At 41.5% G+C, this 13,799-nt stretch overlaps 2 protein-coding genes across 4 annotated transcripts; both read right to left on the minus strand.

The window, feature by feature from the left end:
* Nucleotides 1-2,408: 2,408 nt before the first annotated feature.
* Nucleotides 2,409-4,711, minus strand: LOC311260732 (vesicle-associated membrane protein 8-like; the record flags this gene model as incomplete). Of its 3 annotated transcripts, none has more annotated exons than XM_084358903.1 (3): nucleotides 2,409-3,000; nucleotides 3,504-3,671; nucleotides 4,405-4,711. In XM_084358903.1, 3 exons carry the CDS (start codon nucleotides 4,432-4,434, stop codon nucleotides 2,812-2,814), a joined length of 387 nt encoding a protein of 128 aa, XP_084215029.1. In that variant the 3' UTR covers nucleotides 2,409-2,811. The 3 variants fall into 3 exon arrangements, 2 of the variants coding, with proteins under 2 accessions (XP_084215029.1, XP_084215028.1); XR_014623050.1 differs by having other exon boundaries at nucleotides 2,911-3,000; nucleotides 3,093-3,671; XM_084358902.1 differs by lacking the exon at nucleotides 4,405-4,711 and having other exon boundaries at nucleotides 3,504-3,722.
* A 295-nt stretch (nucleotides 4,712-5,006) lies between these two features.
* LOC311262015 (vesicle-associated membrane protein 8-like) lies at nucleotides 5,007-12,561 on the minus strand. Its single transcript, XM_084361113.1, has 3 exons — nucleotides 12,376-12,561; nucleotides 9,090-9,254; nucleotides 5,007-6,815 (listed from the first exon to the last, which is right to left on the minus strand). Exons 1-3 carry the CDS (start codon nucleotides 12,388-12,390, stop codon nucleotides 6,630-6,632), a joined length of 366 nt encoding a protein of 121 aa, XP_084217239.1. The 5' UTR covers nucleotides 12,391-12,561; the 3' UTR covers nucleotides 5,007-6,629.
* Nucleotides 12,562-13,799: the final 1,238 nt, after the last annotated feature.

A 13,799-nucleotide genomic window follows, 5' to 3' on the forward strand; every position in this document is an offset into this window, starting at 1 on the left:
AGTATAATATTAGAATAGTATAGTATAGTATAGTATTAGAATAGTATAGTATAGTATTAGAATAGTATAGTGCAGTATGGTATTAGAATAGTGTAGTATAGTATAGTATTAGAATAGTGTAGTATAGTATTAGAATAGTATAGTATATAATAGGATAGTATAGTATTAGAATAGTATAGTATTAGAATAGTATAGTATAGTATTAGAATAGTATAGTATACTATAGTATAGTATTAGAATAGTATAGTATAGTATAGTATTAGAATAGTATAGTATAGTATAGTATAGTATTGTTTAGTGTATAGCGGAAGTATACTTCCGCTATACAGTACCATAATAAAGGATCATAGCTCAGTATAAGACAGAGTTCTGTTAACCTTCATCAGCTGCTACTTTCCTTCACATTCATTTTACTATTGCATAATCAAAGTGCCCATAAATCACCGTAACACATCTGCATTTCATCATGGAGTATTTATCATTTTGTGACAGAGGCAGCACATGAGACTCTGTCGGGTCAGAGCTCAACAAAAGGCTTCTTCTGGGAAAAGCTTCACAAAAACAAAGAGCACATTGAGCATGCTGACCACCCTCCCTCCACATCATTGTCTAACACTCGTCCATGGATGGCAGACTCACATCCACATGACTGCAGCAGTCTGAGTCCAGGCTCACTTCCCATCAGTAACAAATGAGCTTTCACTGGGTTTTTTTTGTTTCTAAGAGGCTGTTGTTCCACAAACCCATCAGGACTTTTGTCACGGGGATATAAAACCTTAATATTTTAGTCACCGCTTGTTGACAAAACAGCACACTGACTGTGGCGGGACACAGGTTCACTGCTGGCGAGTCAACAGGAGAGGTGAGCCTGTTACGACCTGTTCAGCAGCCTGCCTGGATTTGTTTGTCCCACACTGCAGCTCTTCCACAGTAGTTTGAATGCAGTCTGGCATGTTTGATGTGTTTTTGTTTGTTTTATCTCGAAAGATACTGGAAGAAGTACATTAAAGGGATAGTACACCATAATGGTAATCAGAAGGAACTCCAGCTAGGATATTTTTTAAATAAAAAATGTGAAGAAATATTTGATAAAAACCCAACAACAGATAAATCAATAGATCTCTATAGAAGTCTCATCTATCCTTAACAGATGTGTGCACAGAGAAGGCATTCTGGCAACTAGTCTCACCAGCTGGGCCTGATTTGTAATATACCCCCTTTTTTTCCCGCTGCATTCTTCACAGTACTCAAACTAACGTGACCCACTTTTGTTTTAATGTCCTGCGAGGTTAAGTCCTTTTCAGTGTGGTGAATACCTCCACAAAAATGTTTGCAGTTGCTTAACTGTGTTTGTATTATTAACGCCTGTGATTAAACTAAAACAGAAACCAAACGTGTGAGAAAAATGCACCAGGAACAAACAGAGGAGTCGCGGGGGGAATCCCTGGAGAGCTTCTTCCTCAAATGAGTCTGTGTCTCTGTCTCCATCTTGTGTCAGTTCAACCAACAGCAAAGAAGAAAGGAGCATTAAACCATAAATAACATTAAATACCAGAAAAGGTGAGAGACCTGCTGCAGCTGGAGAGAAGATTACAAGTGTGGAAAAAAACTACTGTGTTGCAGGACCACGTGCAAAATAAATCATCTTAAAATAGATCAGTTGCTGGACATACATCATCACATGCATCTTTAATTTTCTCATTTGAAAAACAAAACAAAACATGAAAACTGCGTTGAATAAATGTGTGTTCGAGGACTTTTTATTATCAAACTCAGGAAACGCAGGATCAGCACAAGAGGAAAAAAACTACCTTCATGCACTCGTGTGTGGAGCAGGAACAACAATACTTGAATTCGATTGGAAAGCTTTTATTCAAAACATGGCTACTGACAGAACAATAAAACCAACCGGGTTTGAAGGTTTTCATTAGGACACAAAATGGAGGAGAAAGATCAAGCAAGCATTTTATAAACTTGCCGACGGGTGTCACCCAATCATGATTGAGTGAATGCAGGTGGTGGCATCAATTAATCTAAATTTCTCGTTATAAACTGTAACTCTGAGGTCCGACAGCAGGAATCACGGCAGGTCTGTAAATGATCTCTCTCAGCTGGTTGGCTGGAAGAGCCCAGTCCTCCAGAAGACTAGAAGTGTGGGAACAGACGTGGACCTGAAAGCTGACCTTCCCCAGCTGACCCTGGTGCTGTGTTTATTGAATCTGAGAACCAGAGCCATATGTTAAAGTGTGAAGGTCTTGTGCCTCCCAAAGTCCTGCTTGTTTTCTGTCGCAGCAGCTTCACAGCAGCGGGAACACCGTCTCTGAGCTGGAGTCAAAAAACTGGACCATCCTGATGTATATTTAAAGAAACTGGACACGGTGCTGTTCAATAATCCTCCAGTGTGCCCTCAGGTCAGACTGACATCTCGAAACTTGTGTTTTTTGTGGATTACTAACATTTATAGACCAAACTGTTGCAAATCAATATGCGTTTTAATAGCTGAGGCACCACAGGGTCCTGTCCTCGCTCCGGTTTTATTTATAATTACTTTAAACTAACATTATCTGGTGTTTGTTGCAATTTTTTTCTGTCCTTTTACCCTCGAACAATATTGTTCCGGTCACATCTTGATCTCAAAGAGACTACTTGATTAAATAAAGGTTGTATACTGCAGAATTATTAAAGGTAGTGTGTTATTATAATTAATACGTAAAGAGTAATTCATTTGAAAGTATTCCCCAGCCTCGTGTGCCAACACATTAGTCCTGGTATAGGTACCATGTACGTATTTTCTTGACAACACGTGTGTGTTTATGGCTTCATGGTGGTGGCAGTGACTGTAGGAGGCACAGGGGCAGTGACGGGGATGACTCCGGTGGCCAGCAGGATGATGATGAGGACGACGATGAGGACGACCACCACGATGCCCACGATCAGCTTGGCGTTCTTCCAGCAGTAGGAGCGAGCCACTCTGTCCGACGTCTTCTTGAACTGTTGTGCCTGAGCGTGACGAGACAAACCAATGAAGCAACACATTGGGAAGCATGCACTAATATTAAAACCTTGCTTGTTGGCTCACTAGAATGACTCACTTGCAAAGCTAAATGAAACACCACCATCGTTAATATTAGTGGCACTTTTCCTGCTATGATGAACCAAACTGTTAGCAGGAAGTTGTTCTGCAGGAAGTACTTCCTGTGATGATAACATGCATTTACTGAAAGAGTCACATTTACTGGAATGAATAAAACTTGAACAACAGGTTGGACAGAAAGCAGGAACTTCACCACCTGATGAACAAAAAGGGGCAGTGCAGAGGGTTAACGAGCTGAATCACCCGACGAGGTGCAGCTGGAACAATGCCTCTAGATCAGGTTCATTAAGTTCTGCCTCTGTAATGTCTTGAACAGCTGATGGTGACGATTACAGAGGTCATAGTTTAACAACCTCTTTATTTAACCTCACACTACTGCATGTGAATAAAAATCCACAGGGAGACTGACCCCTTCTTTCATTTCCTTCGACTTGTCGAGGAGGTCGCCCAGGTTTTCTAGTCGTTGTGAGAGTCGGTTCACGTTCTCCTTCATTGTGTCTGTGACATCATCTATCTGACGGGTCAGGGTCTGGATCCTGCTCTGTGGCGCCAGCTCTGACTCCACTCCTCCTCGCTCCTGGGTCGGGGTATTAGAAAAAGTTAGAAGGATGAAAGAGTGTTTCTGCATGCAAGATTATCACCATGACTGTCAGGTTTAACCAGCACAACCTTTAATTTACAAACACTTTCTCACTGTAACTGCAGAAGGTTCTGGATTAATGTGCTGGAAAGTAACTGAGTACATTTCCAGAAGTACTTTTGTGAGATATGTGCACTCTACTGAAGTATTTTCATTTTCTGTTGCTTCATACTTTTACTTAATTACATCACATTTATCAGACAGCTATAGTTACTAGTTGCTTTTTAAATTTTACTTAAAAAAAAATGTCTTCTTCCTTTTAAATTCTGGTGCGTAGGTTTGCTACAGATTAAACTTCCCAGCAGGATATTAAAACTAGAACAGACTACATTTCCTGACGAATATTCAAATTAAAACAAGTTAAAATGTCTTAAGATGCTAAATATGTACATGTGAGGTGCCTCATCATATCTAGCTTGCTGTATTTAAATCTGAATCATTTTATTGCGTCTGTTCTGATTATTACACATAAAGTTGTTTTACCACATTAACAAATAAAGTGTCTCGTGTCTTCTGGAGGGTTTGCAGTATTTGTTAAATACCACAAGCTGAAGCCTGTAATATCATTCTGTCTAAAGAAAAAACAACCCTTGCCCCTTCATCTGTCTCGCTCTAACCTTTATAGTAAAGTAATAAAAGCCTATAAAACACAAGACTGCTGTTAACTCACCACGTCTGTCTCGTCTCCTGCTGTGTTCATGCCAAGCCTGTCAGGTATCTAATGCACCTGAAGTTGAAGCCATGACATGGATACTTGAACTTCCTGATGGCCAGACATTTTCCTGGAAGGTGTCACAAAACCAATGTAGTCATCGTCAGAAACAACCCTGCCCATCTGCCACCTGAAGATCCCCTCCACACATGTATCAACACACGGCATACATGATAATTCTCTATAATTACCACATTAAAACCCTTAAAATGGCACCTACTCCTTCTCCCTCATTATAAATGACAGGATACATGAATTATAAAATATTTTTGTAGCTGCTGGACACTAGATGTCTCCTTCACTGTAAAGTCCATTCTCAGCGTATGAGGTGTTCACAGTATTTTCTACTCACCATGACAGACTGACTGCTTAGAATAAAGCAGTTTATAGATAATTATCAGACTCAAAGTGTTTTAACTTGTTGCCATTGATAAGTAGCACTTTCCAAAACTGTGAATAAACTGAACAGAGGGAGAACTGAAGCGTCTGGTCTCAGACCAGCTGAGCTCTCTGCCTCCATCTTGTGGCACTTTAACAAAAGAAAGCAATGACAACAGAGCTGAAGGTGAATACTATTTATTTCATATCAGACAGTTAAAACCGTTAAATACCACAAGTCAATCAGGAAAAGGAGCTTCCAGAGTTCTGTTAATCATAAATTAGCAGGAATCTGAGTTAAAGACGTTTAAAACCTCTAACCGGTGGCAGACTTGCTGCAGCTGGTAGCCTGCATGAACTCAGCTGTGATGGTGGTCTCACACTGCGTTACTCAGGTCAGTATGAGAGCGACTGCACACACTAGTTTTTATACGTCCTTCTAGAAAATGATTCACAGCAGAGTAATTGATCTGTACCATGTGTTTTATATTAAATCAGTGTGGATGTTAGATTAGAAAAGAGAAAGAACAGGAACGACGTTAAGCGTTAAATAAATAGCCTCTAAAAGAACTTCGACACGTCGGTTAAAGGCTGCTGCAAATATACATAAAGGTGAGGACATGCTGACTATTTACATTTCATCATGGGAATGATTTTGACCCCTTTAAGCTTCACTGCTGATGTAACAGCACAGAAAGGTAGACAGAGAAACAGTTTCTAGTAATAAGCTGTGAGGGTCCAGTGGGTCGGCATGAACCCTGCAGGAGGAACCACAGAGCGGCTGTAAATGATCTCCGTCTCAGCTGGTCGGCTGAGCAGAGCCTGATCCTCCGACACCAGGCGTGTTGGGAACAGACCTTTAACAGACGAGCCCGGCGGTTTGTTTATTGAATCCAAACACCAAAGCCAGACATTTAAACTGCAGTAGAGTCAAACACAGTGAGGAAGAAGTGAACATGATCGGATTAAAAAAAACAGGCTGGTGGTTCTGCACAGCACAGATGTACAAATCTACAATATTGTGTTTTATCTCAGCATTTCTGTTGTAGAGTAGAAAAAACTGCAAAATGCTGAGTCGTTATCAGCTTTGAACTACTGGCAGAGTAAAAATCAACACAACACAAGCCCTCAACACCGACGACACATTAATATTCCTCTAGATTGTCTTGTACGAAGTAACTGCAGGCACTTTGAAAGGTGACACAAATGGTAACAAACATATCGGATACACAACGCAGCCTTTTCGTTAAATATCTCGTGACCTAAAAATTGTTACAGATTCGTCCAATGTCGGCAACAAACTGCATTTTACTTCTTTTTTTTAAACTAAACAAACCATCCATTGTAAAAAAAAAAAGGTGCATATAAGTGATCACATTCAAAGACACGACGCTGATAGAAACCCACATTCATTGTTTTCCATCCACGCTCGCTGAAGTGACGAAATAAACTGCTGTTGGTGAAACAAAGTGATGAACTGTGAGTGTTTTCATGCTGCTGTCGGGTGAAGACCGAAGACTTTCTGCAGACGTTTGTTTAATTTTTTCACAAAATCAAAATGGCTACAACGATTTGTGCTTTAAAAGGATTTCAAAATTGTCATTAAAGTTTCTTTAAACCAAAGCATGAAGTCCTTGAACTCCAATATGAGCAAGAAAGTTAACAGTATAAACTAAGTCAGAAGTAATAAAGGTTTCACCGGACAGCAGTGATATGCTCGAGTCTATATATTACTTTGTATACTGTGCAAAAGGAATGCGTTTGTTTCTGATTTAATTACGTCTACATGTACATCGTGTGTGTGTTTATGGCTTAGGGGTGGGAGTGACTATAGGAGGCACAGGGGAGCTGACGGGGATGACTCCGGTGGCCAGCAGGATGATGATGAGGATGATGATGAGGACGATCACCACGATCACCACGACCAGCTTGACGTTCTTCCACCAGTAGGAGCGAGCCACTTTCTGAGACGTCTGCTTGAAGTGCTGAGCCTGAACGGGGAAAAGAGACGAGACAATCCAGTGAAGCGACAAGAGCGTGTATTTTTAATAAAGTGGTTCAGTTCTCCATGAAAGCCTAAATGTGTGTGATCTCATTGATTTGCTCTCAGTAGCTGGTGACTTATTTTAGTTGACACATTTTTGGTGGTGCTTGCTATGAACAGTTAACTCTGGATATGTTCAGACTGCAACACAAATCCGCTTTTTTTGACATATCCAGGTGGATTTTAGAAAGTCTGGACGGCAAAAAAACACATGAATGTGATTTTTTGGAAATCTTATAGATTTCTACAGATTCATCTCAGTCCAGACACTCATATCGAGTTCAAAGCGTCTTTTGTGTCACTCAGTGAAACACACGATGACGATGTCAAATCCAGAGAGACAGAAGAGCATCAGAGTGCAAAAAACATGAAACTTCAGGCAGCATCTCCTCCCCTCACGCTGATGCAAAGTCAGTTTTGTAGTCCATAAAACATTTCTGGAGCTTTGCAGCAAAACATCCATTCAGCTTTCTCCTAAACAACTGAAGTAGCTGTAGACTCATTTTAAAACGTAAAAATGCCTCTGGAAGCCCTGAGACCCCAAACTGATTCTGACTTTTGTGCACTATGAAAGTTCATCCAGCCACACAGGAGCAGATTATGACAGAAGTTTCATTTCTGGGTGAACTGTTCCTTTAACTGTCTGCTCTGCGACGTGACTTAACTAACGAGAGTTAGTGGATCTCTGTTTCTCACGCGTCTGTGTTGAGAAGCCACATTACAGCAACCCAAGCAGATACGATGGTGATGCCCGGACACAAGAATCTGATGTGATCAGCGAGCGTCTGAGAGCAGACTCTGATCTGATAAACTAATCTGACGTCGTCTGAACATCGCCTTGGTGTTTTAGGATTAATCACTCTCTTGCAGAGACTTTGATGAGAAGATTGGTACCAGTCTCCTGTCTGTGCTGTGGATATACAGCTGGAGCTAGCAGTCAGTTAGCTTAGCTTAGCATAAAGACAGGGAGTGCAGGAAATGGCTAGCCTGATTTTTTTTAAATTTTTGGATGGAGCTATATTCGGATTATTGGATTATTTTTAATAAGATGTTGCTTTTGTTTTCATAGCGGATCGCGTTGGGACAGGAAATGTGGAGGAAGGCAGAAAGGTCAGCTGTGTAGGATGATATTACTCATATCATGATTATTCTCGATCCTGATTATTAAATGTTGACCGTTTTGCGTCAGTGAGCACAAAAACCAGACGGTGTTGAGCTGCTGGGAACATTTTACGTATCGTTTAAAACACACACAACCGAATAGCGGCTCCGTTTTGTGGGGCTGGTTCAGGTGAGTCTTTGGTACCAGCGCTCCCTCACACAGCACACAGACACCTCCATCACGGTGGATTGATAAGGACTCCTTTGTTCATGCAGGTATCGTGCTTGCTGGTTCAGTGGCACAGTAAAATGGAACGGAGCCATTATGAGTGTCATTTGATACAGCAGGTCAGGAAGTCGCGCTTCAGATAATGAAGTTACTGTGATAATCCCACCTACAGACTAAGAGGGAAGGTTTGAGCCACAGTATCACTGCAGATAAAGCACAGGTGTGCTTAATAGTGACAGCATTCAACTGATTTCTGCTAGTTTCAGTGTGCTGGCTGATTAATGTGTCTTCTCCGGACACATCGGTGGAACAGAGCCATCGTTAATGTCATCAGTTCCACCTGTGGCTTTCCTGCTACGACAAAAATCAAAATGTCTACCATGAAGAGGAACTACAAAGCCTGCGCAGTGATTCATTTGGACCTCAGACAAAAGGTTGTTGGGTTAAAGATCTCAATCAGCGAACGAGGTGCAGCTCACTGAACAGGGCTTAATTCAAGGTCGGGCAAGAAAAATGCAACAGGACCGAGAACGATTACAGTGCTTAATACGTTTTAGGGCCCTGTGTCCACAATAAAGTTTTTTTTCTGAGCGCCAGCATCTTTTTTCAGTTGTTCCCAAAGAGGAGCGAGTGTCTGCTGCAGCCCAGAGAAAAGGCCTTTTGTGTTGCTGCTTCAAGTTTAAATGTGTCAACTGTTCAGAAAGGTGTCGGTATGATAGCTACGATAGTCACAGCATCTTTGTCACATATGTATCATGTCACGCACCCTCATCCTCCTCGCTCTGATGTCCCGATGTCAGATAAAAGACAAACTTATAGTAAATCGATCATACAACGTCTCAACCCACTTTCACACAGTTAAAAGGAGGAACTCCTGTGGTTAAGACTGACCCCTGCTTGCAGGTCCTCTGACTTGTCCATGAGGTCATCCAGTCTCTCTCCTCGGGCCAGGATCCGGTCCACATTCTCCGTCATGATGTTTTTCACTCCGTCTACCTGATCCCTCAAGGTCTGCACCTTGTCCTGCTGCACCGGCTCTGCCCCCTCTCCTCGCTCCTGGGATCAGACAGAAAAAAACATTTATTTAGGAGATTTAGTTGAGAACAAGGTGTAACACATGTCAGCTCAGCTCCAAGTCCTACTTCATCCTTTAGTTTGAATAAAGTAGAAGTTTAAGCTGACAAAATGATGTTTTATTGAGCTCAGTGATTAGTGATTTTATTAAATGCTCCTGTTGCACAGCTCTTAATACAGCCTTTGATTCTGTGTTTCCTCTTGAATACCCTTACGATTTTCATTGCTGCAGATGAAAATCGGTCCCAAACACAGTTTTTTAGTCTCCTTGAGTTCTAATAATCAGTTTCGGTCGACCCCTAAATTTTTCAGACAACAATGAGCGTGACAACTGGCGGTGGCTTTGAGAGTCCTCTCAGTCCCTCGAGGCCGCTGCCTGTGACAGCTGCCGGCTGTCAGACGACTGTTTTAACTCCTTGCGACTGCATTCAACAGGAAGATAAGCTGCGATCTGTAGGTGTGATCTAAGAGCACACGTGTTCTTTGCAGCCTGATGTGTGCTTGAGTCTGCGTACAGTGACTTCCATGTCCCATGAGTCAGGACCAGACGTAAACAGAGCCGTCTCCAGGAAACAGCAGGTTTTGCTGCGTCATGCGTCCTCCCCCTCCTTCTTTCTCTATCCCTGTCTTCCTTCTGTCCATTGTTTCCTCTCTTGTGGTCCATTATCTCGCTTCCTTCATTGTTGTCTTCGCTCATGTTTCTGCATCACCCTTCACTCTTTACATTTCCCGTTGAAGCTGCTGGTTTATGCAGTCATCATCCAGTTCACCTCTTAAAAAACCTCTTCTGGTCTTGTGCAACATGTGTCGTTACTTTTGCATTTCATTTCACACATTTTCTGTTCTATACCTCCCTGTTCAATCACACGTCCACATTTCATCAGCCGTCTTGCTGTGCGTCTTTGTTTACGTGCTGTCAAACCAGGTTTAGTCTCTTCCTGTCTTTCCTGTAACAGTGTTAGTAGGTCAGTTAGGCCCACTCATGGCTGACAGCGATCAAGTGTCGACGCCAGCAGAGGAAGGACAGAAACATGACAAGTACAAGATGTTCCTGCGACTGTTAACTGGATTAAATCTCCTATTTAAATATGTGACCTGTTGTAAGCCTTTTAGAGGAATTCAACCAATGAAGCGTTCAGCTGCCGTGCACGCAGAGTGACTTCAGTCCTCCAGTAAAACTCGTCTGCTCAAACAAAAGCCTGACGGATGAGGCACCGTGTAAACACTGAGCTGATATTCGAGGACTAGAATAAGGACGTGCTCCCTCGAGTGTGAATGAGATGAATCTAATCTTTCCGGCTCTAAATGTTTGACCGCTGCTGTAAATGCAAAAAGACGGATTTCATTTGTCTTCGGTACGCCGCATAAAGAAGTCCTCACCGCTCTCGTCCTTATCTAGTCAAATGTGAAAACCCTGAATCTGTGAGCGCACATGGCAAGATTTTTATTAAGTCCACGAGCAGACGACAGACAGGCAGCGAGCACGCTAATAAACGCTGACGTAACAAAAGTGACAGTAGGAAATGCTGCAGGCTACAGGAACTCCACATCTGTTGGTTTAGCCCCGCGGTGAAGCCGAAGCTGAACGGTTGCAGGAACTTTCAAAGAGAAGGAAAGAAAGGTTTCTAGTTTTTAACTGGTCAGCAGAGGAGGCAAAGTTCATGTCAGTGACCTCCGACAGATCCACATCAGACCCTGTGAACCCTCAGAGGACAAGTCCTGTCGATAACGACTCGAGGCTTGTACCATCGCTTGCACAAATAAAATGACAGTATTAAGAACACACAGTATTTTTAGATTTTCTCCTTGAAGGTCCTGGGACTTCCTGGGAGTCTTTCAAGGATCGTAAGTTAAAAATATTCAGCCACATTACAAAGATAACAAGCATCTTTTAAAATGTCGAACAGGAGTAATAGTAAGTAAAACATGTTTTTAAGTCTCTTTTCAGTTCAGTTTAAACATGAATGACGCTCGACATCATATAATAACACAGATTTGTTAAAACAAAGTGTGACCTCCATTTTGTGCCTTCTGTGTGTTAGAATAAAGCCAACAGTCATTTATAATGTACGTTAGCAAGCAGTGAGCGCAAGTTTAAATATACTCAAGTAAACTCATACTGGAGGCTCAATAAGACGGGCTCATAGTTTTACTTTGTTTATATGTGGCGGACCCTGCCACCTTTCTAGCTTCAGACAGTGTTCTGGCAGGGGTAGACCGACTAACGGCCCTGGCTGATTATTGAGGCCGATATTCTGCATTTTTCTGATCATCAGTCTGTGATGTTTCTGTCAGACTGCAGATAAAATAAACTAAATTAAAAATGTGCTGCTTCAGCTTCCTCTCACACCGTGTCCCGCCCACAACACCATCTGACTGGTAACACGTCACAATTAATAAACACACTACAGACACTGAATGATCTGAATCTGTGACTAGGAACTAAATGTTTTAAATAAATGTAGTGAGAGGAAGTGTAAAGTAGCAGAGGAAGAAAATACTCAAGTGAAGTAATTGTAAATTGTACTTAAGAAGAGTATTTGAGTGAACTGTACTTTGACACATTCATTTTCAGTAAAAATAAAAGTCTTTATCGGCCCCAAACATCAGTTTTCGGGCCCGTGTGGGGCCCTGACAGCTCGTTTACTCACTTATAGAAAACATAAACACGTCTCAGTTTGTGTTATGACCTCATCAATGAAGCGAACATTAAAACTCTGAGTTTGAAAACTACATACTGAATGCGTCAGCAGACATGGACGCTGAAAATGAACTTTTAAAGTGAAATAAAACCCTGAAAACACACAGCAGAGGGTCACGGCTCTCCTCTGAAGGGTGAGATGTTAGTCTGAAGTTCATCGTGCTGTCCTGATGAGAGACACCTGCTCTGCCCTCAGCAGCGGGGGGCCCCGGGCCTCTCTGTGGGGGGGCTGCTGGACTTCCTCTCGCGACAGTGTGAAGTTTGTAACTGGTGTTCAGACGCTTTGAAGTTAACACAACTTGTGTAATGTGCAGTTACACCTGTTACACGTCGTGTCTCAACATGGTGACGGCCCAACACACACACACACACACACACACACACTGAACCGCGATCACCTACCGGATCAATGTCCATTTTGTCGGTAGCAGCTCCTGTTAACAGCTGAAACCCGCCGAACCTTCTTCCTCTGGACCGAGCTGGACTTTAAAACCGGATTAAAAACCTCTGCAGAGTTCGATGCTCCTCCGAACCGAGTCCGCTTCCTCCTCCGCTTCACTTCCTGGTTGTTTGTTTTTTCTTCCTTCAAACTGAATTCCTTCGCTTCAGGTGTCAAGCACCTGAGTACACAGCCGCGACTTCCGGATCACTCTTCCAAAATAAAATGCGTAAGTCAAACGTCAACAGGTGTAAAATAGGTAAAACATTTATTTTTTTTACAGGTCTACTCAATAAAGTTTTCCACTGTGGGTAATATCTGGGTCAGGTTTGTTTTTCTTTTTCTTTTTTTTTTAAACCTCTGTTGGTGAAGTAAGTTTTAAAAAATAGAATAAAATAACTTTTTTTATTTATTCATTCATTCAATCTTCATTTAAATCTTGAAAAATCATTGAGGGCAACAACTCATTTTCAATGATGTTGAAAGCAAGAAAAAAAACACAATAGGTGCAAAAATGTGATAACAAACAAATAACAAATAAAAATTATAATAGATAAGAGGCAAACGTTACCAGTTTCAAGCATCATTTAAAAGTACAACAGGTATAAAATAGGTAAAAAAAAACAAACTGTGGGTAATATATAGGTAATTTTTTTTGACACGACACAACTAAAATGGATGTGCATAAAAGATGAATGGCAAACAACCGTGCAGGACAGCACGTAGTTAAAAACAGTTACATTCAAATGCTGAGTAGTTTGAAATCAAAGTCTTAAACTATCAGGAATGTAAAAGAAGGAAAAAAAAACGAGAATTAAAAACTTTTACTCTTGTATTTAATTTGTTCACATTTTCACCATCGTAAACTGCAAAATCAAAAATATCTTTCAAACTACAATAAGAACAAACAAAACAAATCATACTGGCCTGAATTTGTAATCAAATGACAAATGACACACAATTGCGTGCTTTTATTTTGAAGGCACTCCCTCTTATTTTCCTCCTTGTTGTGTACTGAAACCTGTTGTTGCTGCCCTCCCTGCTTCATCCTCAGGATGGCATCACACCAAGGTGTTTCCATCACATACATGTTGGCTGTGGGTCTAATGACTGAGTCATTAAATAAACCAGTCATTAAATAAACCTATCAAACTGTTTCACACACTTTGTTTTCCTCTCAGCTGAGCTCAGAGCTCAGAGGGCTGTCAGCTGGGTGTTGTCATTTCTTGTGTTTATGATCAAACAAAAGGACGGAGGCGTGAAAGTGCACAAAGAAAACCAGCCCGGTGCAGACTTATCACAAACGGTTCCCCAATAACAGCAGCCCAGCAACGCAGCTGCATCTAAAGGAGCATTATGTAGTTTTAGGAATGAAATGTTGATCAGA

This window comes from Pagrus pagrus (genome assembly GCF_965226575.1).
Source record: "Pagrus pagrus genome assembly, chromosome: 8".
NCBI lineage: Eukaryota > Metazoa > Chordata > Actinopteri > Spariformes > Sparidae > Pagrus > Pagrus pagrus.